Source organism: Camelus ferus, chromosome 8 (assembly GCF_009834535.1).
Source record: "Camelus ferus isolate YT-003-E chromosome 8, BCGSAC_Cfer_1.0, whole genome shotgun sequence".
Taxonomy (NCBI): domain Eukaryota; kingdom Metazoa; phylum Chordata; class Mammalia; order Artiodactyla; family Camelidae; genus Camelus; species Camelus ferus.
In genome coordinates, this window is record NC_045703.1 from 71995483 (window position 1) to 72022292 (window position 26810).

The 26810-nt window shown below is 52.6% G+C and overlaps 2 protein-coding genes and 1 long non-coding RNA gene across 5 annotated transcripts; 1 reads left to right on the plus strand and 2 right to left on the minus strand.

Moving 5' to 3' along the window:
* Window positions 1-456: 456 nt before the first annotated feature.
* Window positions 457-5899, minus strand: PRR18 (proline rich 18). The gene is made up of 3 exons (XM_032485335.1): window positions 5792-5899; window positions 3866-4488; window positions 457-3767 (listed from the first exon to the last, which is right to left on the minus strand). The coding sequence occupies exon 3, from the start codon at window positions 3734-3736 to the stop codon at window positions 2930-2932; it is 807 nt and encodes a 268-aa protein (XP_032341226.1). The 5' UTR covers window positions 3737-3767; window positions 3866-4488; window positions 5792-5899; the 3' UTR covers window positions 457-2929.
* Window positions 2990-11780, plus strand: LOC116665480. 2 transcript variants are annotated; one of them, XR_004322122.1, is made up of 3 exons: window positions 2990-3127; window positions 5813-6009; window positions 7805-8533. It is a non-coding gene; the product is annotated as an uncharacterized LOC116665480 (long non-coding RNA). The 2 variants fall into 2 exon arrangements; XR_004322123.1 differs by lacking the exon at window positions 5813-6009 and adding an exon at window positions 10530-11780 and having other exon boundaries at window positions 2991-3127; window positions 7805-10221.
* Window positions 11781-12484: 704 nt separating this feature from the next.
* On the minus strand, window positions 12485-26642 carry SFT2D1 (SFT2 domain containing 1). Of its 2 annotated transcripts, none has more exons than XM_032485336.1 (8): window positions 26487-26642; window positions 19757-19843; window positions 19338-19420; window positions 18211-18292; window positions 17243-17278; window positions 15802-15860; window positions 14465-14494; window positions 12485-13012 (listed from the first exon to the last, which is right to left on the minus strand). In XM_032485336.1, the coding sequence occupies exons 1-8, from the start codon at window positions 26547-26549 to the stop codon at window positions 12973-12975; spliced, it is 480 nt and encodes a 159-aa protein (XP_032341227.1). In that variant the 5' UTR covers window positions 26550-26642; the 3' UTR covers window positions 12485-12972. The 2 variants fall into 2 exon arrangements, with proteins under 2 accessions (XP_032341227.1, XP_014415514.1); XM_014560028.2 differs by lacking the exon at window positions 26487-26642 and adding an exon at window positions 20094-20966.
* Window positions 26643-26810: the final 168 nt, after the last annotated feature.

The window sequence follows — 26810 nt, forward strand, 5'->3', positions numbered from 1 at the left end:
GTTGTGCACATTGACCCTTTAACGTCTGATTGGGATGACCTACCAGACTAAAAGTTCTTTCAGCAAAAGAAAAATGTTCTAGTGAGTGTGTGTAGAAGGAGTTCTTAGTATCGGGTCCATGAGCTTCCTAAAATAAGTGTGAATTTGGTTGTCGGGTGGTACCTATTCCTGGAGTGTATCTGGAATACAGCTCTCACGGGGGTTCACGACCCAACGAGAGGTTAAGCACTGTTGCCAAACAGACTTACTATGATACTATTTGACTAGCATTGGAATTCTTAAAATCCTGGCCACTGCTGGCAGTAATTAAGGCCAATGGACCTTTGCTAACGCCTGGAAATTCCAGAGCCTCAGGTGGGGCAGCCCCACAGAGAGACCATCTGGAAAGAACTCTCACTGCCTCGGTGATCTCCTCCTGACCAGTATTACACAGCCTCCAAAAAAGAAACGCAGGCGTTGAATTTCTCTTTTATTTAAACACTAAGAAACTGCAGCCCAGTGACTTAGAAAACATCCTCATAGCATCAGTTACGACGTGAACATACACCACGTGTTTGTTCGGGCGGGCAGAGCCTTTTCCGTTTTATTGAAGGTGGCCAACAAGAACAGCATAAATGGTCCACACATCTGCTCTGAAGGCAAAGACCAAGGCACACAACTCCACTGACGTCGCAGAGGAGGAAAAAGCACGACTTACTGTGGCCAGTTAAGAGGGAGATGAGGGTTCTGGAGGCTGGGGGAGGCTGGGGAAAAGTAGACAGACAAAAGACTGGACGGGACACAGAGAGACCCACGCACGTCAGCAGCAGGACCGAGAGACGCGCAGGCAGACGCAGAAAGATGCTCCCCTAGGGCGAGTCCTTTAGGAAAGTCTTTAAAATGGTGTTACTGTCACAACAGGCAGGAACCCGGGCCTCCTAATAGGCAGTATTTACACTTAATGCAAATGAGACCAAGTTACGATGCTGCCCACCCTGAAGTCAGTCAGCTCGCCCTCAACCTGCCAGTTAACGTCCAGAAAGAGCCCCCTTCCCCCAGGACCAAGCTCTGCTGACTCCTCAGGGGGCGGCCAGAGCAGTCAGACACACGTGCCCCGACTTCACCTCCGAACCATGGCGGGCTGGGCCTCCCGGGTACCAATACTCACCTTAACCACAAGACAGCCAAGCTCTGTGCACTCGCACGCGGGGCAGGAAAGACAAGCTCTCCAGGGGGTGGGCTTTTGCTTTCGCATCTCATCTGGTGGCTAATCTAATTCAGCCACAAAATTAGATGCTTCAGGGCCAACTAGATTTCTGCCTAGCATGGGAGAGAGCGAGATTAGAGCAAAGATCTCCACATGAAAAATACAAATTTGGTTTTTTAAAATGTAAGGCTTCAATGCAAAATATCATTAAGACTTGACACATTAAAGTCTAATGAGATAAACAGTAAACTAGTTACTAACTTTTACAAAATAAGTCAAAAATTGAGGTAATACATTACAGTCTTCTATAACCAGCTTTATCTGATTAGAATATTTTCCCCCCTGCTCCATCTTAGAGTAAAATATACTCAGATGCATGGAGGAAATATCTAGAAATCAGCCTGGAGTTAGTAGGGAAGAACATGAGTCCTAAAAGGTGGAGGCGTCTTCCTCTTTATTCAAATAATAAATAGAAATTTTCTTTTTTAAAATCACTCTATACAACTGTACAAAGCCGCTGTGTCACTAATTTTCACGCAGTAATCAGAAATACTGAAAACATACACATCTACCCTGTGCTCCCCAGTTTCTCCCTAAAGAAATGGCTCTCTGGCCTGAAACATCTCCTCTGCGTCTGGGTGCAGCTGTTTGCACTCGCCCTCTCCCTGTGGCCCCACCTCTTTTCCGTAGCACAAAAGAGATTTTGTGAGCAGAGCTTCAAATAAAGAGAATGCACAGCCTCGCCCCTGCTCACACCCTAACCCAGACGTTCAAAACAATGTCCGCAGCTGTGCTGCAGAAAGACCCCGGTTTGTGTGCGCATGTGTGCGTGTGAGAAGGTGTGCGAGTGGAGAGGGTATGGTGGATGAGAACAAACCATGAACGAGTGTCAGTGTGCGGATGTGTGACCACGTATGCATGAGCGTGTGTGTATCAGTGTGCATGGTGAGCATACGTGAGTGTGAAGGTAAGCATGTGTGTGTGAAGGCGTGCATGTGCGCGTGTTGAGTGTGCGTGAGTGCGTGTGCTGGCTCGCGGGGGCGCGCGGCCCGCAGGGCTGCACTGCCCGTGAGTCGGGTCCAACCACAGAGCACTGCCCTCATCCCGGCGTCCACCGGCCGCCGGACCCGAACCTGCCCGTCACTCCCCTTCCCCTTCGAGCTGGGAATCGAGGCTCACTGGAGTCTCCGGTATCCGGGAGACGCTTAGTTCTCTACTCGGGAGAAACGAAATCATAAACGCAGCACCACGTCCGGTTCTGCACCAGACGGCCACCCTCCCGGACCCCCTAACACCTGACGGTCACTTGCTGCTCAGACCAGGGCACCAGCAGAGCGACACCCACAGACCAGATCAGGCTCGCCCCCAGGCAGAGGGTCTCCGGGACCCACACGACCCTTAGGGGTGGGAGCTGACTCATTCTTCCAGCTGCTCCCCCCACCTCCCCCCACACTACGAGCCCCAAGGACACCTGTGCGCGCGGAAGAGGCCAGAATGGTGCAGAGGGGAGGGGCCGGGCAGGAGGTGGGCGGTGGGGCTGTGGGGTCAGACGAGGCCGGCGGTGTCCCGCGCGGGCCGCGCCGCTCTCCGGAGCCCAGGTGTGCGGTGGACGACAGCCGAGGCCGTGTCACCCCCGAGGGCGCCCAGGCAGGGCAGCGCGTCCAGGCGGTGGGCGTCGGGCGAGCGGGTCCCCGCCCCCCAGCCTCCTCCCCCGCCCCCGCCGGGCCCGGCGCGCAGGCGCGGTCACAGCGTGCTCAGGTGCGGCAGCGCGGCCAGGGGCCCCGCGCGGTCGCGCGCCGCGGCCGCCGACTCCACGCCGCGCAGCCACTCGGTGCACTTCCGCACCAGGCCCTCGTCGGCGGCCTCGGCCTCTTCCTCGTACTCCACGTCGTCGTACTTGTGCCGCTCGTTGAGCAGCGACACCTTGAGCAGCGGGCGCAGGTCGGCGGGCCGCGCGCCGGGGTCGGGGGTCTGCTGCGCGCCGGGCGAGGGCGGGCGGCGGCCGAGGCCCGCGGCTCGGGCCCGGGACCCGGGGGACAGCAGGCGCCCGGCGTCGGCGGAGGGCCCGGGGAGCGCCCGGCGGGGCCGCGCCAGCAGCTGCCTCTCCAGATGACGCCTCTGGATGAGCAGGACGGCCTCGGGCGTGAGGCTCAGGGAGAAGCGCAGGGCGGCGTCGGGCCCGCCCCCCGAGGCCGTGGTCCCCGCGGAGCCGTCGCCGGAGCCCGCCGGCCGGGGCGCACACGGGGCGGAGGCGCGCGGGCGGCCGGGCGCGGCCTGGGGTGGGGCGCGCGGAGGGGCCGGGCCGGGGGCGCGGCGGGCCGGCGGCCTCCGCAGGGTGGCGGAGGGCCAGGAGCTGGACAACAGCACCGGGGGCCTCTCGGGGGGCCGCCTCTTCTTCTCCGCGGCCGCGGCGGGCGGCGAGGGGCCAGGCGGGGCGCAGGCGGGCGCTGCCACCTTGCGGGGGGCGCTGGGCTTCCGGGGCAGCGGGCGCGCGGCGGGGACCCCCGGGGCGGGGGTGGGCGGCGGCGGCGGCAAGGGCGGGAACGGCATGACGATGCTGACCCGGCGGGTCGTCAGTGCCCTGGAAGGAGAGGGGCGGCTTTAGTCTCGGGTGCGCGGAGCGCGGCGCCCTCCCCGTGCTTGGCCGGAGTCGGCCCCTGGTCCTCCCTCCGCACCCACCTCCGTCCAGCCGCAGCATCTCCGGCTTCCTCACGTCCTGGCGCTCACACTCAGGGGCTTTACGCCCAGGCACCTTTCCCTCCTTCCTTCGTTCCTTCTTTTCTTCCTTCCTTCCTTCCTTCCTTCCGGGGCCGGGGGCTCTGCCCAGACTCGGGGTCTCCTCGCCCCGCACGACGAGGACGGCCCCCGGGGCCGCCCGGCAGCGACAAGTAGGGGCACCGCCTGGTCCAAGCCGAGCGAGACGCTACGGTGGGAGGAGGAGCTGAGCGCGGTGGCCGAGGACGCGGCGGAGCGAGGTGCAGCTGCGCCTGGCTGGTGTCAGATCTACTGGGACCAGAGAGGCTACCCAGCTGGCCTTCCACCGCCAGGGGCTAGTTTTAATCCATCAGAGGCGGGGAGAACCGGGCGTGTCCCAAGTCCTAGGCGGAGTCTTTGCACGTTGGAGAGAAAATCCTGTACAACCTCTCAGTGCCTTTAAGATGGTGGGAGACAGCGGAGGGTACATCTGGCAGGGTTGGCCTCGCATTCATGTATCAGAGAAGAAAGCTGGCTGGAACTTAAGAGGTGGGGGAAAATCAGAGAATCTTTCTGGTTTTGTGTTTTCCATAAGGTTGATGCAGCTGCTGAAAGACAGTCATTTTAAGATTAACAACCTAGTTTTCCTTGAGTAGGCAAAATGGGCCAGTTTCAGTTATATAATGATACAGAAGCTATCAGACTTGAAGTTCTTTTAATGAGTGATTCCTGTGAGCAAAGGAAAATATTTATTTCTCTGACAGTGGTTCAAAATGAATGAGACATCTTCAGTGTCAACTTAGATTCTAATGGTAGAGCCACGAAAACATTCCTACAATATTCAGATGTTTGCTAAATGAATAATTAGTTGAGTAATTACAAAGTAATGCATCATAAAGTCGAAGTTTCATATAAGCAGTCCCTGCGTTCTGTGCCGAGAATTGTCAGTTGTTTAGATCTCATCTCCGAAAAACATTTGCCATAGTATACGCCTTCCTGGTCTAACTCAGGAACATAATTAGGTTGTGTTGGTTACGGCCCCAGGTTAGCTCAGAGCATCGAACGTGGGTAAACTCAGCTGTGACCTGGGCCAACCATCCCAGCAGCGCTGCCCAGCTCCCCACTGCCTCTCGTTGCAGCACCAGCACCTCCCTGCTCTTGGTGGCCACAAGGACACTGGCCACTGTCCCTCCTTCCTAGTCCCATGTGTCCCCAGTTGAGGTGGCCACAGGGTCAGAGCACAGCAAAGGGAAACTTCTCACTTCAGCTGGGCGCAGAGGGGTACTTAGGCCCCATAACCCGCACCCTCAGATCTTCCCCACATTTACATGTTCTCCATAAAATATGCAAACACAGCTTCAGGACAGGGCTCCCTGCTGTCCCCTTCCCTGCCAGAGCCTCAAGGGTAACCTGTCTCTTCCCACAGCTCAGGGCAGCTCAGGGCGGATACGTGTGAGATGGTTCAGGTCAGAAAATCCCTGTTGTCCGTGTTGAAATCACACATACATTTCATTCCAAGTCTCAGTATTTCTGGGCAGGTGTGGACTAGGTTTGTAAGCGGTGGCAGCAGGTGGCGACTCCTGCCAGGAGTGCAGAGGACAAGGGTGAGGTGAGGCCGCTAAGACGGGAGAGGATGAGGAGAGGGCTGTCGGGTACCACTTCTCGCGGGCACAGCCCCAGATGGAGCTGGACACCCAGAGATTTGACTGTGGGCCCCAGCAGTTCAAAAGCTGTAACAATGTCAGCGATTGGGTTTCTCTTCTGCCTGTTTCTAACTCTGAGGGTGTTCAAGAAGTGGTGACAGTTGGGGGTGGGAGGTGAGCGTGGGTCGACAGTCTCATGGTCACCACAGCTCGTGTATATTGACTGGAGTGCTCTGTGGCCGGCACTCTCCCAGCTGCTCTGACTTACCTCCACTCTCCTGGGGCACAGGCTCAGGTGTGGCAGCATCTCCCAGCACCACAAAGCTCCCTTGGGACGGAGATGCGCCTCAGTCCCAGCAGTGGGGTGCCAGGCCCCCACCCCTGCCGTCACACTGCAGAGGAGGAAAGTCTGCGGCCAGGCTGATGGGGTGAGGAGCACCCTCCGCTCCACTGCGGCAGAGACCCGGCATTTTCCTCCGAGAGAAAGTGAGAGTCCTCAGACTGACACCCACACCCCCACCAGTCTGGTCACCGGTGCCGTCCAGGTCCCCCCGCATCTCGGCCCAGCCCAGAAACTTGGAGGCTCGGGGAGCTGGAGTCAGCCTGACCTCTGGGGCGGAAAAGTAAATGCTGAGCACTCCCCGCCCATCACCCACCCAGGCTGGAAGGGCGTTCCTGCCCCCTCTCTCCCCCCGGAGGGCCCCATAAGCACCCCTGTGGGCTTCCAGGAGGCCCCATACCTCATGGTGGGCCACTGCCCCGGAGCGACGGAGGAGTTAGCATTTCTGAAGGCACTCTGGTCCTCAGACTCTGCTGAAGCATCCAGATGACAACATCACTGCCCCCTGCCAGCGACTTTGTCCACCTGAAGCCTCCAGCCCCTTGAAGTGGAGGCTAGGAAGACCCGCGTGGGCCTGAAGGGGGCGTGGGAAAGCAGCAGGTGTCTCCTCCCTGTCACTGGTGGGCTGGCTGTTGAGGAATCCGTTACACATTCTGTTTGGTTGACTTGACTGGCCGGTGGCAGTTATCAGTAAGGAGGGTCACCCCAGGAGCACACAGCCAAACTTACGTTCAAAATAGGGGATGTGATGGAAAAGTGATTAGTCAAGAAATACAGTCCAGTTTAACTCATAATTTACGTGGGATTTTGCATAACATGCCCAGAACACAGCAATGGGGATAAACTATACATGACACAGTAAAACTGGAGTACTGGAACCCTGTGCCCAGCTAACCTGCTTCACAGCCCTCTCTGGGATCACCAGAGCACAAGGGTTGATCTCTAAAACACACGATTACATTTCATCTTGAGGGTATGAAACTTACTATTTCCAGTAAGCTGGTTGATTTGAAAGGTCATTTAAGCAAAATCAAATATAGGTACTCAGAATGGTTCTGATCTTTTACTCATGATATTTAATTTTCAGATTACATTTATTTTCAAATTTCAAATGAACAGTAACTATAATTTTCCACTATTTGGAAATTAATGGTACTTTTTTCCTCCTACTTTTCTGTCAGAGTCAGTGTGTGGACAAAGACTTTTCACTGAAACAACCCTTAATATTTCCAGAATGAATAAAATGTATGCGGAAAATATTTGTCACTAAAATAAAATACCAAGAGGAGCATATCCAGGGAAAGTGGAGGGTAACTGTTCCACAGGTTCGAACTGAAAATTACGGAGACTGTAGTGTGACGACCCCAAACGGCCGTGGGCGTGCCCCCCCTTCACCACCCGGGCCCCCGACACCATCCAGAACGCGCGTGCGCTGCCTGCGCTGTGTCCGCGCCGTGGAGCTGCGGGCCCATTAGATGACAGTGATGATCACACCGTGACACCAGCAAAGTGGCCATTGTTTTCATTTTCCTCATTAGCTTGCTAAGGTCTTATTTCTGCGAAGACATGTACTTCCGTGTTCAGAAAATTTCATAAAGGAAAACTCATCAGTATTATTTTCTTAATTACACCCACTTCCTCCCATATTCTGTACTTTGTTTCTGTATTTTGAGTCAAAGCACTGTACTTGATGTAGAGGTAACTACTCCAATGCCTAGAACTAAAACTAAATCTGAATTTTAAAACATGGAAAGCTAATTCTAGTTTTAAAAATCCTATTTTATTACTGAGAAATAGAGAACTTGGCCAATAATTTTTTTAAAAACCCTAAATTTCTTCTAACATTGGTCTGTTACTATGAAAGGCTTTGGGAGTAGAAAACATTTAGGAAGTTGTTCAGATGTTACTTACTTTAGATTCTTTCTCTTTTCCATCATTAAGGTAATAACCCATTTTATCTGGATTACTTCATTGGAACCTCATGAGAACCTGACAAGAGAAGAACCAGGAATACTTGCATCTTACAGATGAGGAAACCACGGGTTGCCCAGGGAGCCGCATCCAGCCCGCGGCTAGGGTAAGCCCTGCAGAGGCGGTGAGACCCCAGGGCACGCCCTCCACTCGGTGCCGGTGGGCCTGCAGACGGCTTTACGCTCTTGGGACCCAAAGAGCTTCTGTTTCGTGGCCTCTATCTACTGATGTTAACCTTGTTAGAAATTTAAACTGAGACTCTAAAGAGATGTTTATTAATACATTTAATGAAAATAATATTTTCTAAAACAAACAAATCAAAGATGAGTGGCGGCTCTGGGCTTGATCCTTGTGCGATCACAGGCCTGCAGATGTGTGACTCTGCTGTGCACTCAAGGTAGATAGAGTGAGAGGTGCGGTGTCTACGGGTTATTACCAAAGTAGACCCTGAAAGGGCCCCGGGGACCCCAGGCATGTCCCTGGCCTGGGCCACACGTGGACAGTTGCTGCAGCGCCTGCCGGGTTACAGAATGAACCCACTCTGATGTCCCTAACCCTCATCCTGGCTGGTAGCCACGTCCTCCACTTTGAAAGCAAAACTTAATACTCGGTGCCTTCCTGTAACAACCTGGGAAAAAGTGAAGCGAATAAAAACATGTGATCGTGCGGAAGTCAGAGGCTGCGCGATTAGAAATGGCATGCCTTAGGGTCTGCGACATCTTTTTCTTGCGAAGTTTGGGTTTTAGCTATATCAAAGGCACACACAGTGTCCCCTTAGGGCAGGGAGAAGCAGTGGCTCTGAAGCTCATACTGTGTGTGGAACCTGTGTGCTGAGCGCTGGCTCAGAAACCCTGGGCCACGGACACTTGTGGGAACCTAGCCTGGAGAGATGGGATCAGGCAGCGAGGTCCCGGCAGAGTGGAAGAAAACGAGGCGAGGACAGAAACCCGAGTAGTCTGAGCCGCCCTGGGGGGCACGGTCGCTGTTACCCAGCAGGTGCGCCTCCCCGCGGCCTCGGGGAGGGTGCCTTCTCCAGCAGAGTGCTCAGTGTCGGCTGCGGCCCCGTCGCCTCCGCGTCCTGTTCCACAGTAAACACAGGCGCCGGACGTTCCCCACGCAAGCCAGGCGGTTTCCTGCGCTCCCTCCCTCCCGCAAAAGCAATCTGCTTGTGAAGTTGTTCCTTAAATAATTCACTTGAAAGGAAGATGCTGAAAGTAAGGGTGGCAGCATGTCAGCTGAGGAAGGCGCTCTGTCACCCGTCGGAAGGTCCCAGCACAGGGACTCTGCACGTGCCGGGGCCTTCACCCCAGCACCGCGCGTGCTACGGCCGCGGTCAGGCGGCTTTGTAAAAGCCGAGCGTGGTTTTGAGTGGCCTTGTGAATGTTGTCACAGCTAGTTTGCAAGTCGGGGGGTTTGTTTAACGTTCAAGGGAAGAACAGCCGAGTCCGCGTTCCCTGGGTCCCAGCGTTCCCGGGATGGGGGGTGGAGGGGTCTGCAGGCCAGGACCCAGCTGTTTCCTCACCTCACCCCTGTCTCTGGGGCGGGTCCCCCGCAGACCCCTACAGGCCTTCTGTGGATGCCGCCACATGGAGGGCCAGCCCATCACTCCCCAGCCAGTTCCTGACAGGACACCAGTCACTGACCGCCAGGGCCTGTGAGGCCACCCCAAGGACTTGTCATTACTGCCATCACCAGCAGGACAGGCTCCGCACCGCATCCTGCCGTCTCTGCCGGACTCCTGCACGGCAGTCCTGGTGCTGTCGAGCCTGTGGGGCTGGACGCCCCTGTCCCGCCATCCTGAGGGCCGCTCTGGGACCACTCGGGTACCTAGCGTTATGTCCCAGAGGCTCACAGAGATGAGTATAAAGCAGCTTTTCAGATGCCCACGGCCCTTTTTAACGTCCTATCTGCTGGGTGCCGTGGCCAGGCAGGGCTCACCCCCGTGTCCAGCAGGTACCAGCAGAGCCTCCTGTCAGACGTCTTCTTGAGATAAGGAAGTGGAAGCTTACAGAGGCCAGCACCTTGTCCAAGTGCAAACAGCTGGACGTGGGGGAGCTGCCTGCCCTCCAGACTGTCCAGGCTGCGGGCCATCGTGGGGTCACCGAGCTCTGCTCCCCTTCTGACAGCTGCCAGGGCCTCCAACCTGAGAGGGCCCTGTGTTCATGGCAGACTTCAACTCTTGGGGGGGAATGCCTTTGAGGAGCTGGCAAAAGCAACGGAATACAGAAACAGTCCTGCAGTGGCGGGGGAGGTGAAGCCTTTCCACCAACCCGCCTGTGAACCTTGGCACGAACCCCTCAGCGAGGCGGAGAGGGCAGCAGGGACACGTGTCCGGGGTGTGGCCTCCACGCTGTCCACCAGCTGCAGGACGAGCCGGAGACCTGGAGGTAAGGGCCACAGTGGGAAATAGGAACACCAGGGTGGGGACACGTGCGGACAAGCCTGCTAAGGATCTGGACCTCTGACCACGACAGGCCCCCTCCCAGAGGGGACGCCGGTCCTGATGAAGTGTGCAGGAAGAGCCTGACGAATTCTCCCTGAGATTAACAAGACTGACCTGTGACTTTCACAGTGCCTAGCACGGGCATGGGCAGACCTCTCTCACTGTCCCATCCTGCGGGGGACACACGTGCACCATGTCCCACTCACGCCCATGGGCTCTGAAGCCCACGGCGATGTCCCTCCTCCCCCGTAGGGATGGGGATGGACCAGCTATGTGGCCAGACCTGCATTCCAGCCCCGACTCCGGGAGCGTCAGTGCTGTAGCCGCCTGGGCTGGACAGGGCATCTCCACGAAGCCAGAGCTCCGACCAGCTGGGAAACAGCCTCGCTGTCCCAGGGGTCACCCTCCTGCGCCATCTCCCCGGACGGAGTAACTCTCTTCGCTGCCCTGAGGCCATGCCCCCACCTCCACGGTGGACACCTAACCCCAAGCTGCCCTGTATCCTGCGCTCGGACTGTCTGCACAGTACAGCAGTGTGCTTCCAGCCAGCTCTGGGGACACGGCGCTCCAAGTGTGACTCCAGCGGCGGCCTCTGTCTAAAGATGAAGACACTGTCCAGGATAAGGTGTGTCTGCTGCCTGCCCACTGCCCCTCTCTTGTGCTGACCCCTAGCAGACCCTCGCTTCGGTCTGGCCGAGCCCGACCACTCATGCAGGACCAAGCTGAGCAAGTTATAGCATTTCAATTAAAAGAACACAGTCCGTCTGGAAGCAGTGAAATTAGAGCTATTTCTTAGTAAGATTCCCAGCTCTTTCTGCTTGGGGTGGTTTGAGGCACGGACACAGAGGAGCAGGACGCGGGGATCTGGAGGCAGAGGGCAGGGGAGAGCCCAAACTCTGGACGCAGACAAGCCTCGTCCAAGCCCGCCCCGGCCACGCTGGCCCTGCCGCCCTGGTGAGTTGCCCATCTCCGCCAGTCTGCCCCCTTGACCAGGAAGGAGGGCAGGGCCCCAGGGTCTGACTGGGAGGAGGTGCCTGGAGGCTGCGGGCACACGACTGCCGTCCCCTCGTCTCTCCTGAGGACCGAGATCTCTACTGCTGTGTCCTCCACTAATTGAAAGGGCATCCTCCTCCTCCCAGCTCCCCGCTGCTTGCAGGGTCGAACTCCAGCATGGCCTCCACACACGCCGCGTCCCTGCTCCCTGTGCGCCGTCCTCCCCCTCCTCCCCGTGCTCCACCTCTGCCCTCCCTGAGCCCCCACGATACGCGGTGGCTCGTAACCACAGACACCACACCGTCCAACAGGAATGTGCCTGCCTCTCCCAGAACTGGGACCACTTTGGGAGCAAGACTGTTGCGTTTTCATGTGTCACCACCCCTGGTGCGGTCCCTGCTCACTCACCCCCTCAGCCCCACACCAGTGCCTGGCTTCCCTGTCCTCCCCAGGCTGGCCCTGGACTCCGTCCCGGTCGGCTCCTCCCACCGGCTCCCTACTTCAGCGATACCGAGTACCTGGCCTGCTCCTGCCAGGCATCGCCTCCTCCCTGGCACAGCTCTCGGCTCCAGGCGGCCCCTCCAGAACACTCTCCACAGCCACCAAGAAGAAACGCTGCCCTCGCCCCTCACAGGCCCCTCCTTTCCCGGCCCCCGTCGCCAGGACTGAGCAGGGCTTCCCACTGCACCAGGCAGGCACCTGGGCCCCCTTCCCGCAGGTGCCTTTCTGAGGCTGAGTCACCTGACCCGGGCCAGTGCCGGGCTGAGGGCGCTGGGCGGGGAGGAGCTGAGAGGAGGCCGGGAGCAGGGCTACCTCTCCCGGAGGCTCCAGCCCTGCCAAGCAGGCTGCCGTAGGCGCCGCCCGCCCCCTCCTCCCTCCGGGCCGGGGTGAGGCGGCTTCTTCCCGTGTCGGGGCCACCAGGGCCGGGCGGTCAGCCCTCCACCTGCCTCCGCGCCAGCCGCAGTGTGACAGCCTCCTGGGGACGGCCCGGCAGGCTCTGCTTTCAGGCTGTGCCCTGAGCCACCACTCACAAATGCTCTCCCCGTGACTCAGCACCGTGTCTTTCCCACATTTACCCTCAATCGAGTTATCAGGGCAGGGAGTGCACCTCACTCGCTTTCCCACAGGAAAAGCGCACAGTGCCCAAGCTGAATTTATTCAACTGAATCAGTGTGCCCCCCACTTAAAACTTAAGTCTGACCAAGAAAATGCTGTTTTTCCAAGTGTGGGTTTATTTCAAAATTGTAAAGATTTATATATTATTTTTATTACATATAATACACAATTTTTAGCTTAAAGTAAAAACTTTCACATTTACAGTTTTTATTTTAAAAAGACATTTTTTTAAATGTAGACATTTTAAAACCGCCAGAACTGAATCTATCTTGCAGCACAGGTCTATCCTTAAATGTTCACATCTCAAATGTTGCTTAGAAAAGATTAAACAAACTGGCTAAAAATCATTTACAAATGGCAATGATTAAAAATCTCATCTTTGGAAGAGCACATTAATGGCAGACACACAGTGAGTTTAACGTCACAAGCATTGAAGAGTTTAATCAGCAAGTAGTTTTTATCAGTACACAAATGGTCTTAACCGGTCAGTGCGGTTGTTTTTTGAGTGACTACTGTACCAGGAAAAGTATACTTCACCACAAACAGAACATCAACTTTCAAATGGTCTTTTCAGAGTTTCTGGTTTTCAACTCAGGAGTGAAGAAAAGCATTTAATTACTGCATCCCTGGTGGGAAAAAATAAAAGAGGAAAAACAATATAATGATCCCCTCAGACTGAACCTGTAACGTTTCTTCCTGCCAAGAGACAGGCGCACGGCCACCTTCCCCAGGCCACCTTCCCCACGAGCACTCGGTGGAAGCCCCAGCGCCTCCCGGGAACTAAACCTTTGCGGAGTGTCTCCTGAAGTCAAGAACTGAGGCCTGGAAATCACTTGTTAGTTTCCAAAATGGTATTTATTTACTTAGAAATCTTAAGTAGCACATATGCTAATCTTAATGCAAAGAAGTAAGTGTAAATACCAAAAATAGCCTAACAAAATAACTAATTTTCAAAAAGAAATAATGACCTGGATTTTAAAAAGCAAAATGTCAGTAACTGCACCCTAAGAATTCTAAAAATCTCCCCATGGCAGACCTCACTGGCCTTCACACTTCTCTTCCAAAACGGTTTGCCTCAACTACCAGCATTTTTACACGGCCTGTTAAAGGCGTGCGGCAGCAGCCTGGAGGCGTAGGGACAGATCCCTGCGCTGCTCTCAAGGGCAGGGGTCTGCGCTTCTGGAGCGGGGCAGGTGTGGTCACTGTCCAGAAGCCTGGTCGTGGCCGCGGGCGCCAACTGCACAAGAGGGACACCGCTTCCAGGGCACGTTCCCCTCCAGCGGCGGCCCTGAGGACCCGCAGGCCCCAGGCACATGCTCTGCAGCGAGAAGCAGCCTCCTCGCCTTGCGCTGCCCCAGGCTGCCTTTCACCCGGTCAGCGCGCAACGAAGAGAATGGTCATTTGAAATGGAATAAAAATAGGATTTCTATCCATTTCCTTCACTGTCCCTATTAGGCATACAGTTCTGCTGTTTTTCATATACAGCCTGTTTCCAAATTTCACAAAGAAGCAAAGCTGGGCCTCAGCAGGGTATTTTTCTGAATCTGTCAGATTTAAGACTGCAGTTAGTTTTGTCTTCCCCACCACAATTAAATTACTACATTTTTCTGAAAAAATGGTAAGACACTGGAAGCTACCACTTGACACAGAGTAAGTGCTTCTATGGGCTTAAAACAAACATTAGTGTATCAGACTCGTTTTTTTCACTGACTCCACCTCCCCCACCCTTTTTAAAGCAGAACTTGTTTTTGCTGAGGTCTCCACATCCTATTTACTGAATATTCGCAGTCATGGAAGGATCTAGAATCTCCTATAAAAATTCCCTACTGGCAAATGTTCAGGGGGTAAAGCAGAGGCCAGGTCCCCACCCACCTGCCACATATGTTCAGCATGTTACTGCTTTACCTGGCAAGCTCCTATTCAACTCATTTGAAACATAATTTCCTTCTGGGAAAAAAGTCAAAGTCAACAAAAAACTGCTCTTTAAATAGTGTTTTAACATGAAAATGACTAAAATTCATGTATCTGTGTAAAGAGAATCAGAGGAAGAGAAAACAAGATGGAATCAAACAGCTCACCTTGCGTACGGGATGTAAGACAGGCTATACCTGCAAGGAAAGTTCAAGAATGTTGAAACAATGACTAAAAAATACAAATGACTTTTTTCTTTTTTTAATACCAAATGGCCATACTCTAACACCGTAAGGAATGAAGCAGTAGAACACTGCAGTGATTCTCCGAGTAGGAGCCTTGACGAGGAGGTGGTAAGGCGTCACCTCAGAACTCGTCAGAAATGCAAATGCCTGGGGCCCACCCCATACCTCCTGAATGAGAAACCGTGTCTTAATAAACAATCTGCGTTTTAACAAACTCTAAGCGATTCTGATGCCTGCTGAAGTTTGAGCTTGTTATAAACAGAAAGTTAGCCTTTAAAAAGAAAACTATAAAATAACTGAGAATAAACTGCATTCTCCTTTAGGGATCAATCAATTGCAGATGAGCAATAAAAAGCAATATATTATAGAAAATAATCAAGATTTAAATTTTTCCACAATTCACTGAAAAAGAGTAATAAAATCATACAGTTCTTTTGTAACCTGTAGGGAACTGCATTGAACATTCACTGATAAGCTATCAGCGGAAAGGTAGAAACAACACCAAAAGAAAGACTGAGCCCAGACTGGGTGATGCCAAAAAGGGGAGATTTAAAACAGGAAAATCAGGAAGGGGTTTACAGACATCACAAGGAAGCAAACAAGACTTAGTTCTAAAGAAAAAGGAAAAACACTCTTAAAAATATTTTATATGTAAAAACACCATTCTGGTCTAACATGAAAGCATACTAGGAGGGGCACAGTCAATTCAATCAAATATTCACTGGGCTGGGCACGCGGCTGGACAGGATGTGGTCAAAGACACGGGCAGAAGCTGATCAGGAAGAAACGGGCAGGCCTGGGCCCTGAGCAGAGACGGAAAGGCAGAGAAGCGGTGCGGAAAGACTGTGTGGTCACTGGTGAGTCAGAAGACGGCTGCAGACGCTGCAGGGCCAGGGTCGGCTCCGGATGAAGCCCACCCTGTGGTGACCAGCGACACCAGGCAGAGTGAGTGGTCACCAGTGTTCGCTCGGGCTCGCGCCATGACTCGGCCTCGATTTTAGGGATTCCTGTGCCATCACCTGCACTTCTCATCACTTCTCCTTCACACATCAGAAGAGAAGTGACTGCGTCACCAGGGGACCGTGGAAGCACAGCCGCAGCTCTCAGCACGCCCAGGTCTTAGGTCCCATGGGACACACCACAGCCCTCAGGCATCTGACCTCCTGGGAGGCCAATGACCTTCCTAGCTCAACAGCTCAGAACGAAATGCTTGGTTGGCACAGTTCAGGAAATCAACTTTCTAACTAGTGCAGACTTACCAGGTCATCGACAGGAACTGCAATATGCAGAATAGTAAGGCCAGCCCCTTCTTGTGCCACTGAGAAGGGCAAAGCAAAGAAATGATGAGTTAAGATTTTTTAAATATTTCTCACAAGCAAGTTCAATTCCTCCCCTTCAGAAAGGCAAATGACAGCTCCATTTATTCCATTCAACATTAGCAGGATAAATTTAAGACTCAGTAGATCTAAAAATTAAATATCCAAAAACTGGATTTTTCTAGAATCCTCTGATTCCATTTATTCAAATGCCGTTAAATATATGGTATAAATATTAATGAGGCAACTGGGCGTAGGTGAAAATGTTAAAACTCTCTAATGTTACATCTTTTAAGTCAAGGTTCACTTTGCTAAAATCAGCATTTAAAATCCCACCCAGTTCTTAGTCTGCAGCCTGTGCAGAATGTACACGTTTTACTCATTCGCACTCGTTCCTTTTCTTACTTTTTTGAAATAAAACTGTGTTTTATTGTGATCATCCAGAATAATGTAAAATAAAGTTTCCATGGTTGTTTCAAAATGATTTATTTTTAAAATTTCTTGTCCATCTTTATTTTTAATTTTTATTTATTTACTTCTTTTCTCATTTTTAATCTACTGCTTATAAACAGATTGCTAGACCATTTCAAAGCAGAAACCAATTTTCCATAGGGATATGCAAAAATTATTTAAGAATATTCTTATTTACGTTGTTGGGAAATGAAGTGTAAGCACATGTGTGCATAACTAAAGGTCGGTCCTTGCCTCACCAAAATGGAAATCAGAGCGTCTCGGATAGAACATCTCCGAGGAGTGTTACACACCACCCTATCTGCTTTACGGCGTGCAGCGTCCTGGAGCGCTCAGGAACCACCTCATCCCCCTCTGGGGAGTAGATGGGAACACTAAATAAACTGCATGAACAATCAGGAGCATCAAGTAAACCGAGCTGTAATACAGTGACCTCTTTAAAGGCTAATGGAGAGCCGGTCACCTTAGGTGAGTGGTGCAAGAGTAACTCAAGCCCTTTTTGTCCCTTTTTGTTAATTTGTTCTGGTCTGTTTTCTGGCCCTTTCTCCTCATTAGTTTGGACACCTTGTTGCTCCTGATCCACTCCCCGCGCCAGAGCCAAGCACAGCGAGGTGAGTGAGCGTTGCAGACAGCGCGCACGCGGACCCTGGGAGAGGGCCTCACAGCCCCGGACCGGCCGCGGAGCCGGGCTGACCCGGAGCAAGCACCTCGCCGCCGTCGGCTTTAGGCGGCAGAAGCCGTCACAAGTCTAGCCACTAACGGGATGTTGCTGCACACGGTTTTAGGAACACCGAGTCTCTGGGGATTTTAAGAAACCAGACTTTGAGCTCCTTAGAGGTGATGGTGTGGTGACACTTGACCTGGTGAGGGGCTACCTAGTTAGCAGAAAACAGGTGTGGCTGATGTCACTTACCCAGAGAGCAGCACACAGGGTAAGTACGAAACACAGCTACAGGAAAAGAAAGAACAAACTGTACGTTTGAGCCTTTCCAAAAGGTTAACAAAAATGCACATGCTATTCTGCTTTCATTTGCATAAAATACTTCACAACAAAATTAACAAGACAGTTTACTCTAGTTGTACTTACAAATCCCCTGAGTATTATTTTACTTTAAACTCTGTGGCTGCAAGATTCCTTGGCAAACTGAAAGCATCTAGTAAGTCATCTGCTGATTAAGCTGACAGAGAGACTGAAGAATAAGCCAGAGTGACAACAGCCGCTGGTGGGAACATATGAATGCTCATTTCGCCCTCAGTCACAGCAAACCACCAACCCGGATTCAGTACAGCCCGTAACACACGGTGAGTGCTGCTGCACTGGCTTTACAGGAGGCACCTACTAGACTGATTTCACACAGAAAGACTGCACTGTCATCCCACACTTGTGTCCTCCAAGGAGGCAGGTGGCAGCAACATGACAGGTCTAGACACAGGGACTTAGGTGTTTGTCCAATAGTCAGACAGGGCGGGGACAGAAGCCAGGTGATAGGCTATTTGAATTAAGCCAACTCTCCCGGAGAAGACTCAAATGGACCCAGAAGTGACCTGTCCTCCAGTCCCACTCTCCAAAAAATGCACACAGTGGTCCATTAAGAAATGTTCTCCCAGGCGTGAATATGAAACACGTGCACAGCTCTAATTTCCATTTGAAATACCCAGAGCAGCACTGTTAGATGTATGCAAAAGAAACAGATTCGCCCAGCCAAGCATTCTAGGTAATGCTGTATAACCCAAACTCTTCAAACACAGTCTGAAGAACATGTTCGTTATATTCAACAAGAGAAATATAACAATAGTACAGACATGAGAGTGGGTAATAACTCATAAAATAATGCAAAAAACTTCAATGAAAGTTTTTTTTAATTATCATTATTTACTCACAAGCATAATAATCGTTGCAAGCAATCGTGTTGTTTCAAACATTTTCTTCAGCTGCTTCATGGGTCCCATTAAAAAGCACGTACTATTTGAAACAAATAAAAGAACTGAGAGATGGATTTATTAATTTGTCTAGCTATGTAAAAATAAGTGCTTTGAAGAAAAGAAATCCTACATGAGTTTAATTTAAAAAGCTCACTCACTCGTTTTTTTTTTTTTTAGCATTAGAAGGAAACTTTAACCCTTTCGTTTTCTGTGACACACGAACGCATCATTTTATAGCCACAGGTGAACAGGACAGCTGGGCCAGCTGACAAGGTGGCTTGTTTTCATCTGTGGCAGTTGGACCCTACCACCATCCTTGTCTGCACGCACTGCGCTTGGAGGTTCTTACATCCTCCAAGAGAGACGTGAGGGTGAAGCTCCTGACAGCGACGCGGCAGGAGCTGCTCCATCGGGTCCTCTGGGACCGCAGGAGGCACCCAGGGACCAGCTGCAGAGGGCACGCCCGCCCACTCGCCAGCACCTCCGCCCCACCACGTCCCCAGAGAGACAGGCGCTCACCTCTGAAAGCTGACAGCTCGTAAGCATGACAGCTGCTCCACCAGAGATCAACCCCCAAAGACGGGCCCCAGGCCCTCAGAGAGGACACCCGACACCCCGCCCACAGGGCCTCGGGGGCACCGCCGCTGTGCCTGGGGGCCTACACGCACGGACTCTGGAGGCCTGCCTGCTGGAACCGGCCTGGTCACCTCCCTCGGCACATCCCCGGGGCCTGAGTGACTCTCTGTGCCACTAACCCAGCTACAGGATGGGGGAGGTAACGCTGCCCATCTCACAAACGGGGTAACGGATACAAAGCACTCAGGGTGGTTCCCGGCCCACAGCAAGTGCCTGCAGCCAGGAACGCCGGCCATTCTTTCCCTTACCACCCCCTACCGCGGCAGCTGGCACGGAGCAGGAGTCCTAAGTATTTACTGAACAGATACAAATTCAGTTGTGGCTGAATTCACGATGTGTATACGTCTACAGAAATATGTCCTGTTAGGAAACCACTTACTAGAAAGGACAGGGTGGAGGGATAGCAACAGCAAAAGAAGCATTTTGAGAAGCCAAACTTCTGTACACACCTGGCTAAGGCAGCAATATTTCCAAAGGTATAAAACACTGCAAAAAGCTTTATGCCACCAGGAAGCCATAGCAATCCAGTCCCCTAAGTGAAGATATTACAGTTATTTAAAAAGTTTTATCATTTGAACAGATTAAAATATAAATGCACTACTATAACGTAGTAACAGGAGCGTCTACATCACCGACTGCAACTCTCTTAACACACACTGATTTTTCTTAAGTAAAATTATTTTAACAGTCCACAAAGCCTGTAAAATATTAATTTCTCCATCTTTTTACTGATCTGTACCGTTTACTTCAGGTGACTAGACACCCCATCAAAGCAGTCTCCCAGCAGTCCAGAGTGGGCTGCGCGCGGGAGGGCGAGGACTGCCGAGTGACACAGAGCAGGCGACTAAGCACAGAAGCCGGGACTCACGAGGATGGAGAAGAAGATGCCGCTCACGAAGCAGATGGCGAACCACTTCAGCCTGGTGCTGAAGCTGAGGGACGAGGCGTCCAGGACCTGAGGAAGGAAGGGGCAGAACTCATTCCTAGGTCGCCACCTGCCGATCTGAATGTTCACACCACAGGGAGGGAGCGTTCCCCTGTAACATGTACAGTAACTCTGTTTACTCTGCAGTCGCAGGGTGTCAGAATCTCACGATCCGTGGTTGCGAAGGGAAACACAAACGTGATCCAGGAACCAGAAGGCCCTGAGATTACCTGTACCAGGTGAGGCAGCAGCACTGTGTTACAGCTTAAAAGGCTCTTACCTGCTGGGGACAGAAGCGCTGATGTGGAGGAAATGTCCTAAGTGTGAGACGCATCACAAAATGCTCAGTTATTAAAAAAACAGGGGAAAGATGAAGGAAGACGGGCTGACTGCTGACACACACAGAGGTGGCGTCACGGGACACAGCCCTCTCTCGGCGTCTGCGTCTGAGGGTGCTCAGGCAAAAACAGGCAGAGCCGGGGACAGGGCTTCTCCTGCAGGAACAGCTCCCGGGAGAAACCTTGGGAGCAGGGAGGGAAGCTGGACAGAGAAGGGGGGAATGAGCCAGGCCGTGGTCTGGCTGGACCTCGGCGAAAGCTGCACCTCAGGTCACTGGCTCCCCGAGGCCGGGCCGGCCTTCTGGAATGCACCTCCCATCAGCTGGCCACTGGCTGCAGGCGGGGGGCGGAGGGCTGGGGTGGAGGACCTGCACGACCTCCTCGTGCTCACACAGGAGTCCAGCTGCTGGGCAATGGGTGCACCCGCCTAACAACAGCAACCTGGGGAGCCACCAGGAGTGTCCGCCATGGGATGGACACTCTCCCAACTTCTGTTAGAAAAAGTTCACTTCAAAGCAACTCACAAAAGCCTTGGGCATCTCCTCAACCATCATTAAACACACACTTTGAAATGATAATTAATTCTAGAGCAACAACATTTCTGTATGCCATGCAAATTCTGACCAGATTATGTGGGAAAAGCATACTCTGCGTATTTTATACAAGAAGCTGGAATACAGTATTGATTAAGTACACATTTCTGAAAATCAACGTAGAGTTGACTTGCAATGCTGTGCTAGCTCCAGGCGCACAGCGCAGTGATTCAGCCTTTCCACAGATTACACTCCCTTTGAAGTCGTTACAAAATAGTAGCTGTGCTTCCCCGTGCTGGCCAGTATCTCTGCTGCTCGTTTACTTTATACACAATAGTTCGCACCTCTTAACGCCCCCCCCCCCCCCGCTCCTCTCTCCCCACTGGTAACCACCAGTTTGTGTTCTGTATTTGTGAGTCTATTTCTGTTTCGCCACGCACGTTTGTTTTTTTAGATCCTTCACAGAAGTGGTAACATATGTATCTGTCTTTCTCTGTCTGACTTACTTCACTAAACACAATACCCTCCAGGTCCACTCACGTTGCTGCAAAGGCAAGCACCTATTTAGATTACTGAGCGCACTACTGAAACTTGTTTTCCCAGTAAGGCTGGCAAAGTATTAACAAGAGGTCTTTCAATAAACTAGAAACGTACAATAAAAATTTATATTCCAAAATTTAAATTTCTAGCATATTATCATATACTTTAAAATAAGACCACACGTTTACAATGTATTTTCAAGAATAATGAAGCAAAAATAGAAAGTTCAATGCCAAAGCCCAAAATACCTTTTATATTCCTTACCTTAACAGATCAATCTGCGAATCCTTATGAAGCATGAAAAGTAGATAAAAACAACTAAATAAAGAATATCCATCCTTATGAAGCATGAAAAGTAGATAAAAACAACTAAATAAAGAATATCCATCACTTTTTAGCACATTTATAATGTTTTTTAAAATCTGCTTTAACCCACAGGCATTCTTGTTTCCAGCAATGTCATCTGTTCATGGTAAAACTGTGTTTTAAACAAAGAATGAACTTGCCTATAAAAACATCCAAATTTCATTCTTTCTGCTCAGGAAGAAGGCACATTGAGTTCATTTTAACTAAACAGAAGAGAATTGACCCTGAAGACCGATGTCGCACAGGAAATGACCTGCTGGTTTGTAAGAAGTGGGCGCAGGGTTCTAAGAAGCAGGGTTTCTAACTGGTCATGTGAAAACAGTGACCTGACGACTTAACGAGAGAGGAGGAAGTGTCCATTTTCACTTTCTCTTACAGGTCTACATCACCCCACTGTCCGCAAGCTTAGCTGGCGTTCAGCATGGTTATCTGCACAGTGGGCGTATTTTTCCTCTTATTACCACCTTCCAAGTGATGATCTTTAAAATGAAACATCTGACGAATTATCCCCATTTGTAAGTTTGGAATATTCAATCCACAAGCAAACGACTTGTCTCAAGCCGTGAAACCGTCCAGGACATAGAAACAAATCACAGATCCCCAGACTCCTAACTGGGACAGTTTATACACTGTTCACCACTGCCCTGTCCACGTGGGAGACAGACAGAGCCCTGACCCTCCAGACCTGCTCTGGCAGGACCTCCTGGGAGCAGGAGCAACTCTCCCATTCTCCAGTGCTCTCCTTCTTGCTGCAATAAATCAATAAACATCACCTGGAACTAGTGAATTCAATTCAACTATTTGGAAAAAAAAAAAAAGAGTTGGAAACAACAGAGGAAAAGGTCTTCACTGCAGCAACGTCACAGCCGTGAATGAGCCCACAGCACAGGCTCGAGCTGCCTTTCTCCGGCGATGGAAGAGCCGGGAGGGCATGGACGCCAGCACAAAGGGGACAGCTGAGGACATCTAAGCCTTGCTCCCCAGCTGCCACCGCTTGAATGCATAAAGGGAACTAACGAACTCACTGAAGGCAGTATTCCTGGAAGTCCTCCCTCAAAGTGACAGCGGTGTGCAGAAAGCAAAGATGTGCAGACGGTGAGCACAGGGAAGAGGCGTCTACAGACCCTCTTGGGGGCCGGTGTCCTGCTCCTCACTCGGCCCCCTCCCCTTACAGCTCATCTGTTACCAGCCACCCTCCTCATTTCTGTCACCTACCGCTCTCCTGGTCATTCTCTCTCTCAGGACCCACGACCACAGGCCCTACCCTGGATCCTCACAGTCTCAGACGATTCCAGCATCCCCAGGGGCAGCCCCGCCTTTCTGTCCCTCACCCTCCCTGCCACTCGGGGACCCAGGTACTCTTCACATCCGCAACTACTCCATCTCCAAAGTTCAAGTCACTGCTCTCCCCTGTGAAGCCCTCCCAGCCGTGCCCGACTCCACTGCTCCTGCCTCGAAGCCTCTGCAGCCTCCCGGGCCCCTGTATCCACCTTCCTTGTCGGTGGAAATGTCAGGGCACCTCCCTTCAGCAGGGCCCCTAAGTCCCCTTTCTGCGACTATCGGGCACAGTGACATCACGACGCCAGCCTTCCTCCCTCTCCTCTGGGCAGAGTCCCCAGCAGGACAGGGCATTGCAGCCAGGTCCCCATCAACTTGAAGTGGCCCGGACACCGCCTGCCTGGCCGCCAGAAGTGCACTGCTGGTCTGAGGCAGGCTGCCCTCTCCTTCCACCATTTCAACCATCCTCCCCTTCAACCTCAATTCCTGTGCTGACACTTCCCCCTCATCAGAAACTTCCCCTATTTCACACCAAGAACGGCAGCCATCCATGAGAAGTCCCTGCTCTGCTCGCTACTCCTGGACACCAAGCTCACCTCGGGAACATGCACTCTCTTCCTGTTCTTGGGTCACCGCGGGGGCAGAGGCCAGCCTGTCTGCCCTCTGACCTCCCCAGGGAGCTGACACCAGCTCTCCTATTCACTCCCCGCAACCCCACCTTGCCCCCACCCCCTCCAAGAGGGAATGATGTTCTGAGACGCCTTCCAGCAACCTTTAACCACGCATAAGCCTCTTCCATCTTAAACAAACAAAAAGCTTGACTTCACCCTCCAACCTCAGCAAATACCCCATGAGCACTCCTGGGGGCCTGTTCCCAGTGCCCGGCGAGGAGTCTGGCCCTTGGTTCAAAGGGACAGGGAAGGGAGGGGGGAAGCGGCCGGGCCCCAGCAGGCGGGGTGCACAGCGCGGGCACCGAGGTCTGCACCGAGGTCTCCGGGAGGAGCTGGGGTCCAGGCCTGGGTGGCCGGTCCTGTCCTCTCACACCTGCGCTCCCAGCCCTGGGTCTCCTTGTCTGCAGCCCCAGGCAGCGCCCCTCCCACACCTGCCTTCCTCCCCAGAACTATCTGACCCACTAACTATGTGACCCATGCCTTCCTCCTTGAAACACTCTTCTATGACCTAGCCCTCTCCAGGTTCCCCCCCTCCCCACTGGTTGCTCCTCTGTCTCCTGAGCTCCCCGCACTGGAAAGGTCCAGAGGTCCAACCATGGGCCTTACCTCTTTCCTCCTTACCCACAATCCCTTGATTATCTCAAACACTTCCTCCCAGGAACTCTAGAATCTTAGGCCAACTTGCTCTCCTGACACCTCCACTCAGATGCTAGCTGGCATCTCAGACTTAATATCTGTATGATTTTCCTCCCCAGATCTGCTCCTTCCACATCTCAGTTAACAGTGACTCCATCTCTCCAGCTGCTCAGGTCAAACCCACAGAAGCATCCTTGGGTCCTCTGACTCTCACACATCCAATCCATCAACAACTGATCCTGCTGGCTCTTCACTCAAACCATGGACAGAATCACCTCCATCTGCCTGATTCAGGCCAGTCATCTCTCCCCAGGACTACTACACGAGTCCTCCAACCAGTCTCCCGGCTTCCACAGACCAGCCAGGGTGAGCCTTTAAAACCCATCAGTCATGTCACCCCTTGGCTCAAAACCCACTGGCTTCTCAGCACACTTGGAGTAAAATCTAAAACCCTTTCTATGTCCTACGGGACCCCACGTGATCTGGAGCCCCACTTCCTACCTTCCCACCTCTCTCTCCCTTTGCTCCAGCCACTCTGGCCTCTTTGCTGGCCTTGAACATGTGAGCACTCTGTTCTCAGGATCTGTAGCTGCTGTTCCCTCTGCCTAGGAGATTTTTTTTTTCCATGAGTTGCCCAGGTATCCTAGTGACTCTTCCGACCTGTGCTGCAATGTTACCCACCAGACAGCCCTTCCCTGACCATCCAACACAATACGGCAGCCCCAGCCTCCTCACCCTGCTCTAACTTCTCCTGTGGTACATATTACTGGCAGATGTATTTTTATATGTACTCTTTATTACGTATTTCCCCCAATTAAAATGTAAGTTCCATGTGAGGGAAGTCTTTGTTTTCCTCACTGTTACAACACCAGCACCTTGAACAGTGCCAATCATACGTAGTTTTCAAAATATTTGTTGAATGAATAAATGAGCACCTCCTGTGAACTCACAGCACTTGTCCATTCCAGTCAATCACTCCAATCTTCCATCAAGGACTTCTCTGCATACTCTTTCTCCCCTCTAGACAATGGGCTCAAGAAAAGTGGCACTGTCACTTTCATGTCCCCAAGGTTTAGAGCAGCTCAGTCCAACAGAACTTTCTCCAGTGGAATGCCCCACGCATGCACTGTTTTATGCGGCAGCCACCAACATATGTGGGTACTGAGCACCTGAAATGCGGCTGGTGTGACTGAGAAGGGAATTTTATGTTTTACTTAATTTTAATTAATTTAAACCTCAATAGCCACAGGTAACGACGGCTGTTGTTTGTATAACAGATCTAGAGCATAAAGTGAAGCACAAAATAGTAGTGCAGTGAGTTGGGCAAGCCACTGTTGCCTAATGGACATTCCTCGTATCACTATTTATATGGGTTCTTGTATTAACGTTATGATTTTCCAAACTGGTTATAGAGCATGGAGTTCACTTAGAGCAGATGCTTGTCTTTTAGTTTCTGAACCCTCACAGATTAGTCCGGAGCCTTGTTCACAAGAATTGTTGAATAATTATGACAACAAAGTAGGAAGTTAAGACAGAGAAAGAACCAAATACAAGATCCTTATGTAATACGTTTGATTTTAAAATGCTCCACTTCTGTAACAGGCAAACAAGAATCTGTAGGCGTGCAAATAAGAAAAATACTTATAAAGCAGTTCCTGCTGCACTATTTTTAACCCTCTTCCTTGATTTCCGCTTGGAGGAGGTACTGGGGATTGAACCCAGGACCTCTTGGGTGCTGAGCATGCGCTATACCCTTCCTCCATTTTTAACCCTCTTATCAGAGGAAGAAACCCTTATCACGGCTCGTGGGTAAAGCACGGAGACAACGGTTGTGGTTTTTTTTTTCTTTTAAGTCTCTCAACAGGGCTCAACAGACAACTTTTTAATCAGTATTATTTCACTAATCCCTCCTTCCAAAAGACAGACGCACACACACTCGCATCATTTACTTCAAGGGGAAAACGGAATTAACGAAGCTTTTAAGATTTCGGCTCACGCAGCTGGCAGAACGAGCACCTGCACACCTGCGGCGCCGCCGGCCCGCGTGCAGCGCCCAGCCCAGGCGCAGAAGCCCGGGCAGAGGCCGGGGGAGAGCAGCGCGCGGGCAGACGGGAGGAGGACGGGCGGCAGGTGGGCTCCCGAGAGTCACAAGGCCACGGGGGAGGGGCGCTCAGAGTGAGCTTCTGCAGACCCCACGAAAGCCTGCACAGCTCCCCGGACGCTTCCCGAGAGGCAGGCGGAGACCCGGCGCCCAGGCTCCGCCGCCCCGCCCCAGCAAACGTCCGCCCCAGGGGCGCGCGCCGGCTCCTACCTGCGCGGTCAGGCCCTGCTCCTCGTCGTCCTGGCCGCTCAGGACCCGCCGCAGCTTCTCCATGTCGGCTCCCGGGCCGCAGCGGCGGCCACTCGCTCGCCCGCCCCTCCCGCCCACGGAGAAACCGGAACCCTAGGCGCCGCGGACCGGCCGGAAGTCCGGGTTCCCCGCTTCCGGCCGCCGAGCAGCGCGCAGGCGCGCCGGGTTCCGGGGGCGGCCTGTCCGGGCCCTGCGTCCGCGGGCGGCGCGGCGTGGGGGTCGGCGTGGCGTGGGGGTCGGCGTCCGCACCGCGCTCCCTTCCCGCCCGCCCGCGGGGCCGAGGGG

Bases quoted from the DNA above. Each gene is read 5' to 3' on its own strand.
- PRR18 (XM_032485335.1), bottom strand. From the start codon at position 3,736: ATGCCGTTCCCGCCCTTGCCGCCGCCGCCGCCCACCCCCGCCCCGGGG.
- SFT2D1 (XM_032485336.1), bottom strand. From the start codon at position 26,549: ATGGAGAAGCTGCGGCGGGTCCTGAGCGGCCAGGACGACGAGGAGCAG. The intron at 19,844-26,486 runs GTAGGAGCCGGC...TTCCTTCCTCAG, and splicing joins AGCAGGGCCTGACCGCGCAG to GTCCTGGACGCCTCGTCCCT. The intron at 13,013-14,464 runs GTGAGCTGTTTG...TTTTCCCACCAG, and splicing joins TCTTACATCCCGTACGCAAG to GGATGCAGTAATTAAATGCT.